General features: G+C 36.1%; 1 protein-coding gene across 1 annotated transcript in view; it reads left to right on the top strand.

The window, feature by feature from the left end:
• Smp_000990 (exocyst complex component 1) overlaps positions 1-16649 on the top strand; it is a gene marked incomplete at its 3' end in the record, with an annotated part of 28296 nt that overhangs the window by 7612 nt on the left and 4035 nt on the right. The window contains exons 7-11 of the mRNA XM_018795201.1: positions 937-1171; positions 11935-12293; positions 13439-13538; positions 15163-15260; positions 15804-15911. Coding sequence (XP_018649537.1) covers positions 937-1171; positions 11935-12293; positions 13439-13538; positions 15163-15260; positions 15804-15911 — 900 coding nt within the window. The remainder of the gene's footprint in view (positions 1-936; positions 1172-11934; positions 12294-13438; positions 13539-15162; positions 15261-15803; positions 15912-16649) is intronic.

The raw sequence follows: 16649 nt of genomic DNA, 5'->3' as shown, positions 1-16649 counted from the left end.
AGGGGCGGCCAGACTAAAATGTGGCACAAATCCATGAAGTCACTGACAATTGGACTGAGCCATGCTGGTAGGTGTAGACTACCTGGTTTGGATCCGCGAAATGATAGCAATAGATGGTTAGAAACCTTGAATGACATGACTCAAAATTGTTTTTACAATGGCACAGGTGCATTCACTCTTTGTGTGCTCCCGAATTCTTCATGTCCCTTTCTTTTTTCTCTTCTCAAATGTATTTCACTGGATTATACTCCTTCAATAACATCTCCAAACCCTAACCTTTCCGATTATTGCTTATACTCTTACTACCTCTACCACTATGGGATTTGAATCGACAACTGCATCTTTATGCTAATGCGTTATGACGACTCGAACTGATGTACGTACGTACGAAGTTCTACGTTGTGACTGACTGACTGACTTTACGCTTGTATTGAACCAGTCATTTGCCTAACCTGAAAATGGGATTATTTGTAAATGTTACTCTAGTGAAAATGCTCCAAATCGGTTGTTGACCGGATATCATCGGTAAAAATCCAATGCATGAAAGAACAAACCAGCTTCCAGTTGTTGAGAAAATTAGGAAAAGATGCTGGAGGTAGATAGGATACACTTTGGCAATCGTCAAACCACATCACGAGTTAAGCCTCAACCTAAAATTGTGAATGCAGACAGACAAAAGAACATATTGCACTGAAAAAAGGGGCAAACATCAAAGGAATGAACAGGACTTTTAAAAAAAACTAGAAAGGAGAGCTGAGGTTAGAGTAGGTTGAAGATTACTGTTCAGCAACCTGTGCTCCACAAGCGATGACGGGAGTAAGTAAGTAATTATGTACTATCATGATGATGTTAACAATTGTGATGATTATGATAATTATCATTATTATCATACCCGTTTTCTTCAATCAATGATATTCTATTCACATATATGCATAGGAAGTTGAAGATGCAATGGCTACCCTACGTGATCATGATCAATTAATCCAAACTACAGTAGATAATCGCGCAAATTTATTAAATGTACTTGAACAATTAGTTGATCGGTTAGATGTTGATCCAAAATACCTCCATGTATTAACGAAAGGTGATCTAAGCACATCTGATGGTATTGCACTTTGTATTGAAGCTGCTGGATATTTGGATCGTTTGCTGAATTCAGAATTTAAAGAAGGTTTGTGTAATAATGTTCCCATCTATTGTTTTGTCATTTTGTCTGTATGATCAAATTGAATACTAACTACACGTAGTAACTGGGTCATAAACTTTGAATTGTTTCACAAACTTATCTCAGAATTGAAGAATTTATTAATTGACTTATTGCCTGCAAATATTACTACCCAGTTTTAATAGAGAGAATCCGGAGTCTGTTAAACACTGAGTAGGAACGCAAGAGTCTTTTTTGGCGTGCGTTTCTCTCTATCTGATTGCAAGATATTCGGTTGATCATTTCATTCGTCTTAGAGGTGTAGTCTGTGATCGACTTGATTTTTTTATGGATCCACATCGTCCGCTCCTGTCAGCTTGCACCATTTTTACTTACACTGAAGCTTCGTCAAACAATAACCGATTAGAAATTGTGTAATTTAAGAGTTAATGGTTACCAACTTAGAAATTCCCACCATCGGTTTCTCAAGTCTATGGAATCAATAAACATTGCTCCATTTCTAGAATTTCAGTCATCCAGTTAATGGTATCACTAGCTCTTACATAATTAAATCATCTGATTTAAAACTAAGTAAATAAGTGTATGTTGTATAACATATGTATTGTTTTGATAGCGGGATGTGTAAATAGAATATATAGAAAGTACTCACATTGTGCTGTGGGTTACTGATATTCACACACACACACACACCACACTGATATACCCACACCATAACATTATCGATTACCAATACAATTTATGTCTCTTTTTTTTACCATTATTTTATTGTAATTCCATGTACACAACTCTTTCATTGAGAAGATAATCCATTTTATAATACAGAGAAATAAAGGTTAGATTATTGATCATGTGGTGATGTAAAAAATGAATAATTTGTTGACCATGAAAATATTAATCACTATGTACAGGATTTGTATTGAGTTACTGAGTTGATGTATCTTCTTTATTAGTGTAAATTATAGGCAACTGACTTACATGGTGGTAATGGTTATCTTACTACAAATTTATTTATTTTATCTCCAGAACAGTTAAATCAACCAACTGATGAAGACACTTGACTATGAACTGTACAATCGCGGTGTATTTATATTTATTTATTTGAGCACGTAAATATTGGTACAAGGGCGTACCAGATATATATGCGCCGCACAAATCTCATTCGATTTGTGTGAGGGCTGTGATACTGCCCAGGTGCCCAAACTCAAACAGGTGGTTTTCTTAGGATGCCACACCCAGAGCCTTTGACCTAAAGGTCTGATCCACAAGGCAGTGCAGGAGCATCGTGAGGAGATGCAGTCCCATTTTAGCCGGTGACCAACAATTGATTCATACTCCATTCGTTCCATCAGGATACTGGAGCCCATGTGCACCATTGGTTTGGAATCAGGGTTTTCCAACTCCCCTAGGTGGACTTGCTGTGTCCACCAACCCGGTTAAAGCGCCGTTCATTGGCTTTTCGTCCTCTCACTTTCGTAAACAACAGTAATGCCACTGTGAGAAGGCAGTGAGTAGGACTTCCCTGTCAGAGGCTATATATTCGCTGGCCATGTGAGAGCATTTCGAGAAGGAGAGTGGACTCTCCCCACTCTCGACCGTACCAGGGCATGTTGGGCGAAAAATCAGGGATTCAGACTTGAAGGCGTTCAGTCTTAATCCCTCAGATGTTACCTTCGCACCACTGGCCATATACATATACCAATTATCTGAACATGCGGTTCCTCTCGTACTAAACAGGATTACCATAGCAACAGCCAGATTGTACTTCACTGATGTACTCATTAGTAGGGTAAAACTAACCTGTCTCACGACGGTCTAAACCCAGCTCACGTTCCGTATTAGTGGGTGAATAATCCAACGCTTGGTGAATTCTGCTTCACCATGATAGGAAGAGCCGACATCGAAGGATCAAAAAGTGACGTCGCTATGAACGCTTGGCCGCCACAAGCCAGTTATCCCTGTGGTGCCCCTTTCAGCCAAACTAGTTAGTGAAGCCTAGTAGGCACTTCTGGAGAAGAGGCCACATTGAAGCACGGCACAACTACCGAGGCTCAATAGTTGTTTTTGCAGTTTTTTCAGTTTTTTTGGTTTAGCTTCCTGTCCGGTGATTGCTGACCATCTATGTACTACATAGTAGTGATTGATTATACCTTTCTTAGTTGGTAAAGTTTTATTGCAGCCAGGGTATGGACATTTATTTTGATCATTTTTGGAGTTAATTTTATTGATTTTGGTTTTAGGTTCAGTTTTAGCTAGATTACATTGTGGGTGACATGATTGCATGTATCTATTTAACCAACCCAAAGTCTTATACGTTTTATTACAGTCAGTTAGGGGACAGCTATATAGGGACTCACTAGTAGTTTTATTTTGGTGATCATTTCTAAAGTGTCTGTTCATTTCTTTAATTGTGGCAAACATTCTGTTACAGTTTACATTTTGACATGCATGCTTAAGTTGACGTTTTCCTATAAATTTTTTGGGAAATATTCTTGGTAAGCGTTGATTTGAACATTGTTGGGTTGGTTTATCCAGTTACTAGGAAGGCGTTCACCCATTTCCTTAATGTCTTGGAGTAGTTGTCTTAGCCAGTTTTTAGTATGAGCCTTCCTATTGTTGCACTGGTTTTCAAAGTTACTATTTAAAGACCTCACCATTAGGTTATTTGATCTTTTATGTGCTACATACCATAAATTTAGCCTATTTTGCATGGTTTTATTGGCTAAGTTTGGTAAGTTTATTTTAAGTTTGAGTTGTTCAACACTGAGTTGTTTTCTATCATTTATACCTAAAATTATCCGTCTTACTGTATTTAGTACCGCTTCTAGTCTAGACCAATCTTGCTTCCGCAGTACTATGGATTCTAGACCATATGTAAGAATGGGGATTATTGAAGAATCCACTAGCTTGACTTTGGTTTCAAGGCTAAATTCTTTAGATTTTAGTATTGGTTTAATCTTGATTATTGTATTTTTAGCCCCAAATGCCCTGGTACGGTCGAGAGTGGGGAGAGTCCACTCTCCTTCTCGAAATGCTCTCACATGGCCAGCGAATATATAGCCTCTGACAGGGAAGTCCTACTCACTGCCTTCTCACAGTGGCATTACTGTTGTTTACGAAAGTGAGAGGACGAAAAGCCAATGAACGGCGCTTTAACCGGGTTGGTGGACACAGCAAGTCCACCTAGGGGAGTTGGAAAACCCTGATTCCAAACCAATGGTGCACATGGGCTCCAGTATCCTGATGGAACGAATGGAGTATGAATCAATTGTTGGTCACCGGCTAAAATGGGACTGCATCTCCTCACGATGCTCCTGCACTGCCTTGTGGATCAGACCTTTAGGTCAAAGGCTCTGGGTGTGGCATCCTAAGAAAACCACCTGTTTGAGTTTGGGCACCTGGGCAGTATCACAGCCCACACACAAATAAATGAAATGATGAATTCTATGTTATGGGTGATAGCACTATCAGGAGTTCCTTTGTTATTTATGGTAGGACCAAGATAGTGAAAGGATTCTACTTCTTCTATTTCCTTGTTGCCTATCTTGACAGTTGCTAAGTTACCTTTCTTATTTATTATCATATATTTAGTTTTGGAGATTGATATCTCCATATCAAAACCAGTTAGGTATTGTTGCAAGTGGTTCAAGGCCTTAGTAACCTCTTTCGTCGTGTTAGTGATTAAACATGAAGACAGTTCCATGATGCAAGAGGCACGACGAGGACGTGTTAATCGGGTTCTGCCTCCCGGCGTAGAGTAAAAGGGCAAAAGCTTACGTGATTTTGATTTTAGTAGGAATACAGCCCGTGAAAGGGTGGTTCATCGATCCTTTTGATCAACTAACGTGATCGGTAACCCTGGTGGTAGAGAACGAACTGATCACCCTCTCAACCTATACCCACCCACTGACTACGAAAGCTACAAAGAAACATTGCACAATTATACCTGGTTTAAAAAAAGACAAGAAAAATGCCCAAAATTTCCAAAAACTTAAATTTGGTTTATGGAATGTCCGGGGTTGCTCACAAGAGAGCAAACTCCAAGAGATCGTACAGCAAATCGTTGAACGCAAGTACCACATAGCAGTGATAATGGAAACTAGGATGGTCTCCAAAACCATCGAAATAGATAAGAGTGCAACCCTATATAACTGCAACACAGACATCAACGACTACTGGAACACCGGTGTCGGCTTCGTCATTAGTAACCACTCAATGGTTACCGCCACTGACTTTAAAGAGATAGACGGTAGGATAGCCACCATTAGAATACATAGCAAAATCGTCTTAACCTATGGTATACGGCGAACAAAAGATCAGATAACATAATGATCAGAGCATTAACAAGCTACATTGAGAACCCGTCAAAACATCGAAATGCACACACAAAAAGTTGGATTAGACAACTAAATCAAGATATCAATGAAATGAAAAATCAGCTTCCTACAAATTGACAAATTCAACTAACAAAAGTAAAAATCACATCCACAAATACACATCATCCAAAAATAATCAGGCAACGAGAACTCACATATCCATGTCAGAATCCAAACTGTAATCGAATGTTTGCTACAAAAAAGAAATGAATAGACATTGCGGAAATGATCACAATACACCCAACACAGATCCTATTACAACAACATCAAACTTACAATGTCCTTTATCAGATTGCAACAAAACATACACAACAATTGGATGGCTAAACAGACATATCAAATCATGTCACCCTCAGTACTCTCAACAATAAACTGAAAACAACAACAATAACACTCAACAAAAAACACACCCACAAAACAAAGAACACACAACAATTCCCATTTCCAGGTTGCAACAAAACACTTCCAACGGCAAAAGGTATAATCAATCACTGCTATGTTGTACACAGATGGTCAGTAATCACCGGACAGGAAGTTAAACCAAAAACCAAAAAAACTGCAAAAACAACTATTGAGCCTCAGGAGTTGGGCTTTGCTTCAATGTGGCCTCTTCTCCAGAAGGGCCAATAGGCTTTACCAACCAGTTTGGCTGGAAGGGGCACCACAGGGAGGAAAGACAAAATCCGTCGGGGTACTCATACAAGGCTAAAAGAATAAATCAAGTTAAAGATAGTGATCTTCAATATCACTATCAAAACCTATTTAATGCTAAATTAAACCAAAATAATATTCAAGTGCCTATAAGAGCTACCCAAGATCCTGAACCAACTCTAGATGAAATAAAACTTGGCTTTAAAAATATGAAAAATCAAACTACCCCTGGTAACAATAGTATAACAACTGAAATGATAAAGCAAGGGGGTTATAAACTAACTGACATACTGCTAAGTATAATGAATAAGATATGGAGAAACCCATGCACTATGCCATACCACTGGCTAGATGCAGATGTGATAAGCATATACAAAAATAAAGGATTAAGATCAGACCCTAATAACTACAAAAATATCTTCCTACTGGATACAATAGGTAAGCTATTTGCAGGCATAGTCTGCAATAGACTTGTCCAGCTAACAGATAGCTATCTTCCAATAACTCAATTCGGTTTTAGGAAAAATCTATCCACAATTCAAGCAATAACGACCTCGAGACATATAATTCAATCCGCCCTAGATACAAATCGTACCATAGTCCTTACCTTTGTGGACTTAACTAAAGCTTTTGATACCATACCCAAGCAGCTAATCTTAGATACCCTAACTAAAATATGTCCGTCAGAAAACGTAAACTCCTGCATGACTAAGCTACTAGATGGCCTTAAGGGTTATCTAAGAAACGCAGAACTAAGTTTCACAATACATAGGGGAGTAAGACAGGGTAGTAAAGAAGGTCCGGCTATCTTTAATTAAGTCTTTCAAAAAATACTAGAACAAACAATAGATAAAACCCTGAAAGGGGTGACTCTTAAAGATCAATATAACAAGACTTGGACAATTAAGCATTTAGAATATGCTGATGACTTATGTTTAATCACTAACACGACGAAAGAGGTTACTAAGGCCTTGAACCACTTGCAACAATACCTAACTGGTTTTGATATGGAGATATCAATCTCCAAAACTAAATATATGATAATAAATAAGAAAGGTAACTTAGCAACTGTCAAGATAGGCAACAAGGAAATAGAAGAAGTAGAATCCTTTCACTATCTTGGTCCTACCATAAATAACAAAGGAACTCCTGATAGTGCTATCACCCATAACATAGAATTCATCATTTCATTTATTTGTGTGTGGGCTGTGATACTGCCCAGGTGCCCAAACTCAAACAGGTGGTTTTCTTAGGATGCCACACCCAGAGCCTTTGACCTAAAGGTCTGATCCACAAGGCAGTGCAGGAGCATCGTGAGGAGATGCAGTCCCATTTTAGCCGGTGACCAACAATTGATTCATACTCCATTCGTTCCATCAGGATACTGGAGCCCATGTGCACCATTGGTTTGGAATCAGGGTTTTCCAACTCCCCTAGGTGGACTTGCTGTGTCCACCAACCCGGTTAAAGCGCCGTTCATTGGCTTTTCGTCCTCTCACTTTCGTAAACAACAGTAATGCCACTGTGAGAAGGCAGTGAGTAGGACTTCCCTGTCAGAGGCTATATATTCGCTGGCCATGTGAGAGCATTTCGAGAAGGAGAGTGGACTCTCCCCACTCTCGACCGTACCAGGGCATTTGGGGCTAAAAATACAATAATCAAGATTAAACCAATACTAAAATCTAAAGAATTTAGCCTTGAAACCAAAGTCAAGCTAGTGGATTCTTCAATAATCCCCATTCTTACATATGGTCTAGAATCCATAGTACTGCGGAAGCAAGATTGGTCTAGACTAGAAGCGGTACTAAATACAGTAAGACGGATAATTTTAGGTATAAATGATAGAAAACAACTCAGTGTTGAACAACTCAAACTTAAAATAAACTTACCAAACTTAGCCAATAAAACCATGCAAAATAGGCTAAATTTATGGTATGTAGCACATAAAAGATCAAATAACCTAATGGTGAGGTCTTTAAATAGTAACTTTGAAAACCAGTGCAACAATAGGAAGGCTCATACTAAAAACTGGCTAAGACAACTACTCCAAGACATTAAGGAAATGGGTGAACGCCTTCCTAGTAACTGGATAAACCAACCCAACAATGTTCAAATCAACGCTTACCAAGAATATTTCCCAAAAAATTTATAGGAAAACGTCAACTTAAGCATGCATGTCAAAATGTAAACTGTAACAGAATGTTTGCCACAATTAAAGAAATGAACAGACACTTTAGAAATGATCACCAAAATAAAACTACTAGTGAGTCCCTATATAGCTGTCCCCTAACTGACTGTAATAAAACGTATAAGACTTTGGGTTGGTTAAATAGATACATGCAATCATGTCACCCACAATGTAATCTAGCTAAAACTGAACCTAAAACCAAAATCAATAAAATTAACTCCAAAAATGATCAAAATAAATGTCCATACCCTGGCTGCAATAAAACTTTACCAACTAAGAAAGGTATAATCAATCACTACTATGTAGTACATAGATGGTCAGCAATCACCGGACAGGAAGCTAAACCAAAAAAACTGAAAAAACTGCAAAAACAACTATTGAGCCTCGGTAGTTGTGCCGTGCTTCAATGTGGCCTCTTCTCCAGAAGTGCCTACTAGGCTTCACTAACTAGTTTGGCTGAAAGGGGCACCACAGGGATAACTGGCTTGTGGCGGCCAAGCGTTCATAGCGACGTCACTTTTTGATCCTTCGATGTCGGCTCTTCCTATCATGGTGAAGCAGAATTCACCAAGCGTTGGATTATTCACCCACTAATACGGAACGTGAGCTGGGTTTAGACCGTCGTGAGACAGGTTAGTTTTACCCTACTAATGAGTACATCAGTGAAGTACAATCTGGCTGTTGCTATGGTAATCCTGTTTAGTACGAGAGGAACCGCAGGTTAGGATAATTGGTATATGTGACTTTTATGGTTTTTATGGTACACTTACTATTCTTGTTCTGTTGATAGCTATTGTTTATCGTAGTTTTAAACCTAGCTCCTCCAAAGAGGTTGGGACCAAGTCATTTGTTCGCATAAAAAAAACTCAAACTGTACGTCACAGTATATTTTTTACTGATTCTATGTCCGTTATCACAGAATTTAGGGCTAAAGCTTCAACATTGGATTAATTATGCACATACCTCCTCGAATAAAAAAGAAATTCGCTTCCTAGTTTTTAGTTTTCCAAAGTTTCTACTGATTTGTCTTTATTTTCTCAGATATGCCTTCAGATACCATATCTACATAATCCATAAATATAGACTTCATATCTAATAGTAGGTTCTTAACAGAATATTACCCCTGTTGAATATTTTTTTCTAAGTCGCTGATATTCATTTTCAACGTGTCTATTTGATTTATTTATTTATTTAAACGCATAAATATTGCTACAAAGGGGCACCAGATACATATGCGCCGCATAAATCTTATTTGATTTGTGTTAGGGCTGTGATACTGCCCAGGTGCCCAAACTGAAGCAGGTGGTTTTCTTATGGGGCTACACTCGGAGCCTTTGACCTAAAAGTTTTATCGTCCTCTCAAGTTCGTAAACAACAATAATGCCACAAGAAGGCAGTGAGTAGGACTTCTCTTGTAGAGGCTATATACGCCTGGCCATGTGAGAGCATTTGGAGAGGGAGAGTGGACTCTCCCCACTCTTGACCGTACCAGGACATTTGGGGGCATCTATTTGATTAGACGCATGTCCTTTTAGATGTAATTACGTAATCTATTTCACTGTAATCACTAACTCATAAATTGCCTTGATTGGTTTAATATTGTCATATAAAACATTCTCATGTCAAACTGAAATAAGCACAACATATCTATTTACTGACATATAACAGATCTCATTACTAGTAAATGAATAGTGATAATATTCAAAGTAGATTTCGGACTACTTGAATTTTTCCTTTCATCAAACATCACATATAAACGAACAATATTATTTTCATAGTTGAAATCATGAGTCAATTAAAGTTAGACCATCAAGGAAAACCTGGAAGCACTGGACGGCCGTTTTGTCCTGTTGTGGAACTCTTCAGCAGTGCGCATCCACCATCTCGCATCGTGAGATTCGAACCCATTTTTTTCAATTAGGTCGTTATTAAGCTTTATTCAAATACAAATGAAGGGAATTTATGAGATCATTGTCACAATTGGTTAACTACATGTAATACGTGAAAAGTACAAATTTATAGCAAGAAGGTAGATGTACTAATGTGATAATAATAAGAATAATAAAATAAAAGTTCTAATCATTCATTCAACATAGGAAGTAGGTCAAATTTAGATAATCATTACAAAACATTTAAATTATGTGACATTCAGTGTGTAAGCCATTAGATACGTGAGAATATAAACGAGGAGAGATAAAAAAGGCAAACAAATACATGATATGGAAAGAAATTAATAAGATCTTCTATTAAGTCATATCTGACCAAGAAAGGGATAAGGTTGTGTTATATCTGAAACGTTTCGAATTCACTAGTTAGCGAACGGAACAAAGACTTGTAACCAGAGACCGATAAGCTAGCTATTCTGACGCGTCCCAGACCCAGCTAACCAGAGTAAGAAGTCCAAGTTAGGAGCGGGGAAAATATATTCCGTAGCAGCAAGAAGCACAGCAATCATAAGGGGGAAAAATCAAACGTGTATATACAGCAATGAATTGTCCTTGGGCAGTATTACAAAATAACACACTTAAAGAAACAATGATCCAATAGCGTTTAAGATATTTTACAAGTTGGAAATTCGCCCCGAAGGTAAAAAGAGCGCCTTTGGCGCGAAAACAAAGAAATTCAAATTTTCAAAATAAAATTACAAGATTAAGCCACTCACCAAGTAAATTCTGGGGATATGACATCCCCAACAGGTTGTCTTGAAGTTCAGAACTCTATAGCTTCTAGTGTATGTAGGAGATTTCGAGTTGAAACCCATTTAGTAATGACGGGAGTATATAATAAATCAATTGAAATGAATTGATTTTATCTATCGTATAACATCTGTTAACCATGTGTTAGTCAAAATAAAGCTACGTATCCACTTTATGTGGCTCTTTTCAGACTAGATGAATATCTTTTAGGTATTGTTACATAATCTATTTCATTGTGATCATGGACTCATAAATTACCTAAATTAGTTTAATATTTTCATATTATATTCGAGTAAAGTCTGATGAAGATCTTATTGAAAACAATATTGTTCGCTTTTATGTTTTCTATTTTATTTAAACACACATATTGGTACAAGGGGGCACCAGATATATATGCGGGCTGTGATACTGCCCAGGTGCCCAAACTAAAGCAGGTGGTTTTCTTAGGGGGCCACACCCGGAGCCTTCGATCTAAAGATCTGATCTACAAGGCAGTGGAGCATCGTGAGGAGATGCAGTCCCATAGTAACCGGTGACCAACTATTTATTCAATTGCCATTTATTCCCTCAAGATACTGGAGCCCATGCACACCATTGGTTTAGAATCAGAGTTTTCCAACTCCCCATGTCCATCTACCTTGGTAAAGCGCTGGTTATTCGTTTTTCACAATGGGATTCTTTAATATTATTTATAACCGTCGATTGTTACGTAGACTTTTTTGTGCCGTTATATTCGTTAGGTATCGAAATCAAGCATAGTCATTTGGTTTATGTTCAGTCATTGCATTTACTATTACGACGTTATTATGGTTTATATATCTAGAGTCAAGTAACATTTTTATCTTTATTATTACCGTTCAGGTGAAGAACATCTTCAAGCTGTAGATGAACGTATGCAAGAATTAAGAAATTTACGTGATTCATTTGCCACAAAATTATCAGGTTTTGTAAATGATGCAATGTTACGTTATGCTAGTCAATTAGGATTTGTTGTCAACACAGGTATTAGTATGCCTACATCAGATACAATGCAAACAATATCAAATAATCAATCTGGTGGTGGCGGTGGAAGTAGGAAAACATCAATGATGATTACAAGTTCGTTTCGTGTTGCATCTGATTTATATGCTGTTCAAAGAACTGACTTACTTCAATTAACTCCACTAGTTGGTAACTGGTTACAGGCTAATAGAAAAGATTTATATATTGGAATTAAAAGGGTAATAATGTGTTTGTTTTCTTTTTTCCGAAGAAGAATTTGTAATTTACACTAATTTCATTATTGCTAAGATAGTCTTTTTGGTTGCCTGATCACAAATCTTTGAGGTTGTCTATTTGTCAGCTATGGAAGTGATTACACATGACATTTTAATATTTTATGTCAATAGTATAAGATACCGACACATCCTTACTCTTACACTGCAACGTATTATCTTATTGATTGTGACGTGACCCATAGCTTGCTATCTTGATGTGATGATTGAGTTTGTATATTGTGATGATCTATGAGGATCTTTAAGATTTAATGCAGTAAGCTTTGTATTCGAGAGCGGTGTGATATTACTAACTGCACAGAAGGGATGTCAGTAAGCTGCTTCCATCAAGCATTCTGAAGCTGTGACGGTGCTAAAAATTGTAATTAATTTGCAACCATCAAACTGAATTCTTTAAACATCCCAATTCATAACATTTACTGTTTGTTAGTTGATACAGGGAAATTATATCTATGATGAAAGTCTATTATTGTTCATAAATAGGAATTATATTGCACCAATGCATATATTTTTCAGCATCTGTGTTGTTTATGATTCATTGAAAAATCTACAAGAAAAAAGAATATTTGGAGAATGAAACATACTACTTAGTATAATTGAGTAGTCAGTCAGTCAGCTACAACGCAGGACCAGGCACATATGTGCATCGGTCCAAGTTGCCCTACCTCGTTAGCACAACACCGGATTCATAGAAGTAGTTAGTTTAATGGTGGTAATATATATAGAACAAAGATTGTATATAAGGATATAGTATAGGAAGGAAGAAAGTTATGAAGCAATTTTAATCTCAAGATTTAAGGGAAGATAAAGAGTGTATACACCTACGCCATTGTAATCGATTCTCAGCTGTCACCTAGAGTCTCCAATCATTGGTTACGATAGTCACACGGACCCCAACCAAGTAGTCTGCATCTACCAACATGGCTTAGTGACCTCAAGCTCTGATGCTACGTTTTGGTTTGGCCGCCCCTAACTTTCTTCTAACCATCCCCAATACTAGTAGTACTGATTACAGTAGTTGTAACATTGGCTCATATTTTCATTAAAGTTCATATAAAACCATACAATTTTGTTTTTATAATCGCTTCTAGATGTATATTGAAAAATCACAGAGTTTTTTCAAGCGTCAAATACAAGAAGTATTGAAATGTACACAAGATTCCGTAGCTAATCTTGTTCGACCTGGGAAATGTAAGTTAGAATTGTATTTTTTTTTTCTATCGATTAAGGGCTCTGGCTTGAGACTGTTAGGTCCTGGGTTTGAATCTTGCGAGTGCGGGATCGTGGATGTGCACTTCTGAGGAGTCCCATAATAGGACGAAACGGCCGTCCAGTGCTTCCAGGTTTTCCATGGTGGTCTCATGATTTCAACTATGAAAATTTTTTTTTCTAAACAAAAACTAATTAAAAAACCCAACATTTTCGTTAACTTTTGATAATGTATTATATATTCAAATATAATTAGTATTGTCGAGTCATTAAATATATATGATTTGCGAGATAGACAGTGAGCGCTTAAAATCCCATTGGCTGAGTGATGGATGATTCTTCGTTTAAATTATGAAGATTTGTAAGAAGGCCTATTTGAACACAAAATTATGTAATCCTGTCATTCATTGGTTTGTTCTTTTTCATTCACTCAATTCCTTAGACGTTTGTTATCTCTTCAAATCTTATATAATTCTTACGTAACCCTCTAATCTCAAATTCTAATCAGTGATTGTTTTAATTCTTCCATATTCATTTTGAAGAGATCTGGGACTGATGTAAACTCTCCACATCTTTTATAATTTACTAGACTTCATTCTTTTGTTATATTTCATCTTCAATTAACCTCACACTTGTTTAGTTGCACATATATATGTTTAATTACTGTTGCAAATCTTTGTTGCTCTAAATTTTTCCATCATCAACGTCTGTTACTCCATATTATGTCATATTTGAGTGTTACATTCTAATACGATTGCAGTTTCATTCAGTTGATGAGAAACTAAGGAATAAAATACATTCATATTATTCTGATTGGATTATTTTGTTGTTGTTGGTCGTGTCCGAATTCTTAAAGGGGAACCAAGTATATGGAATTAACTGTTTATAAGTTACATTCTCGTCATATTCAATATTAGTGAACACTTCACCATCGGAATAAGTATTGTAGTGAACAAGAACACGGGCGAGGACGATCGAATATATTAAAGCACAAATTACACACTATCTCACTAAATTCTGATAACCATACAATGAACAGTTAATTTGCAAATTAACAACCAATTGTCTCAATCTTCACTGTTTCTTCTCTGATTTCATTGTTCATGCATTTTCATACCGATTGCTCTTCATTTCAGTTCTTTCCTTATCGATTTTCTGCCAAAATACATTCTATGTCTGACCATCACCATATACTACTTATATGGATATAAGTAGACTACATCACAGTATTACATAATAAATGTACATTTTTTCTATGATTTTAATTCATGTAAACCATAATTGATCATATTAGTAAATGTTTTGATGAAAGTACACTCTGTCTCTTAGTGGTACCAATTTCAATCAAAATATCAATTTTATGAAAATTGCATTTTCCCTACAGGTTATGTGTACGATCTTTATGATGCGGTCTTTAATATGTACTACTTATAAGGAATTTGAAACAAGAATTAATGCTTCCTTAATTGTCATTGAGGATAATAATGAATTATCATTTTAATCATTTTATTTGTTGATTGATATCTTTGGTAACCACGATGGTCACCACCAAGGTGCAATCACTTATTCCGAAACCTTTATTTTTATTTTCTTTTGTATGTATTAGCTAAAGAAATTCAACGCTTAGACAATATACCATCAGATGTTGGAAGTGTTATGTCATTACATAATTTAGATTCAAATCTTTTAACTCAAGTTGAATCAGTAAGTTTTTGCTATGTTGGATGAAATTTCTCATTTTTTCAAACTCATTTTTTTAAATAATTAAAATGTCTACTTTAATACCTATCAGTAGTAAGGTTTAATTCAACGAATTGTATTCACTTGATCACGTAAATAGATATAATAGTTCCTTAACATTGCAATATGGTTTTTTTCAATCGAAATGTATCAATAGTTATATTTTCATTGGACATTATTAATCTTTTTATTGGTTTCCGGTGATCGTTCTTGAACTGATGATCTATAAGGTATCATTTCATGGAGTAGGTGACTAGAAGTTTTTGCTGCACACCGCTATTCATCAACTATTCAACTACTAACTTTTCTTATTTGGTTTCATCTTTTTCCTCACGTGTCACCAGTGCTATGGATTCGAGTTCACAAAGTGTTGTTTCAGGTCTTTTGAAGCTACGCTCCAAACTACACGTTAGAGCTTTATTAATTACTGCTTCCAAAATATTGTTTTTTCATGTGTTTATGGTTAACCATGTTTCCTCTACTTTCTTTTCTTCCTTTAAATAACAGATCTTTGATAGTTGTTTTGATAAAATTATAACCCTAATTCGTACAGAACAAGCATTTTTAAATCAATTCTTTGGTTTTCATTTGAATACATCACAAATTGAAAAGTCAGTAAGTACGTTTAATTATTTTACTTGTTTTTTTCTTTGCAACTAACTAGAAACTACTTATTTTAATGAGTCAATCGAAGCTAGACCACCATGGAAATCCTGGAAGCACTGGACGTCCGTTTCGTCCTGGACGAACCAATCAGACTTCATATAACAGATCACGGATTTTGGCGCGAAATTCATTCATTCATTTGGTTAACTACTATTTCGGTATTATAGCTGATGTCAATTCATAATAAAAACCCTAAATCTAATTCCTCATACTGCTTTATGACCCTCATTTAGTCCTAGTTAGTAGGTGGATATTCTCAAAGTCATCCATAAATTATAGTCTTATTGAATTTTTTTCATTTATTTAGATAAAGGGATAAATTATATAACTAACGTAACAATGATGTATTTATATTCATTAACATTTAGGCAAATACTTAAACATTGAATAATACACATTTTAACTAACATATTTAGATTTAACTGAACCTTACAAAGATTCAATTTCGTGCAACAACAAACATCAATTTATTTCTGATTGACACAATATGATATTTCAATTAGTTATGTAACTAGTTTTTGTTTATTTTTAATTGATTAACAAACATAAAGTCACTTCATTACATTGTTTTAGTTTACAATATTAATTGAACTGGTTTATTAATTAAATGGCTATTTAACCGCTGTTTGTATTTAAATCAGCTAATAGTTAACTATGTATAGAAAAGTCATCATTTATGTATTCGAA

This window comes from Schistosoma mansoni, chromosome 1 (genome assembly GCF_000237925.1).
Source record: "Schistosoma mansoni strain Puerto Rico chromosome 1, complete genome".
NCBI lineage: Eukaryota > Metazoa > Platyhelminthes > Trematoda > Strigeidida > Schistosomatidae > Schistosoma > Schistosoma mansoni.
This window is presented reverse-complemented; position numbering and strand designations above follow the sequence as displayed.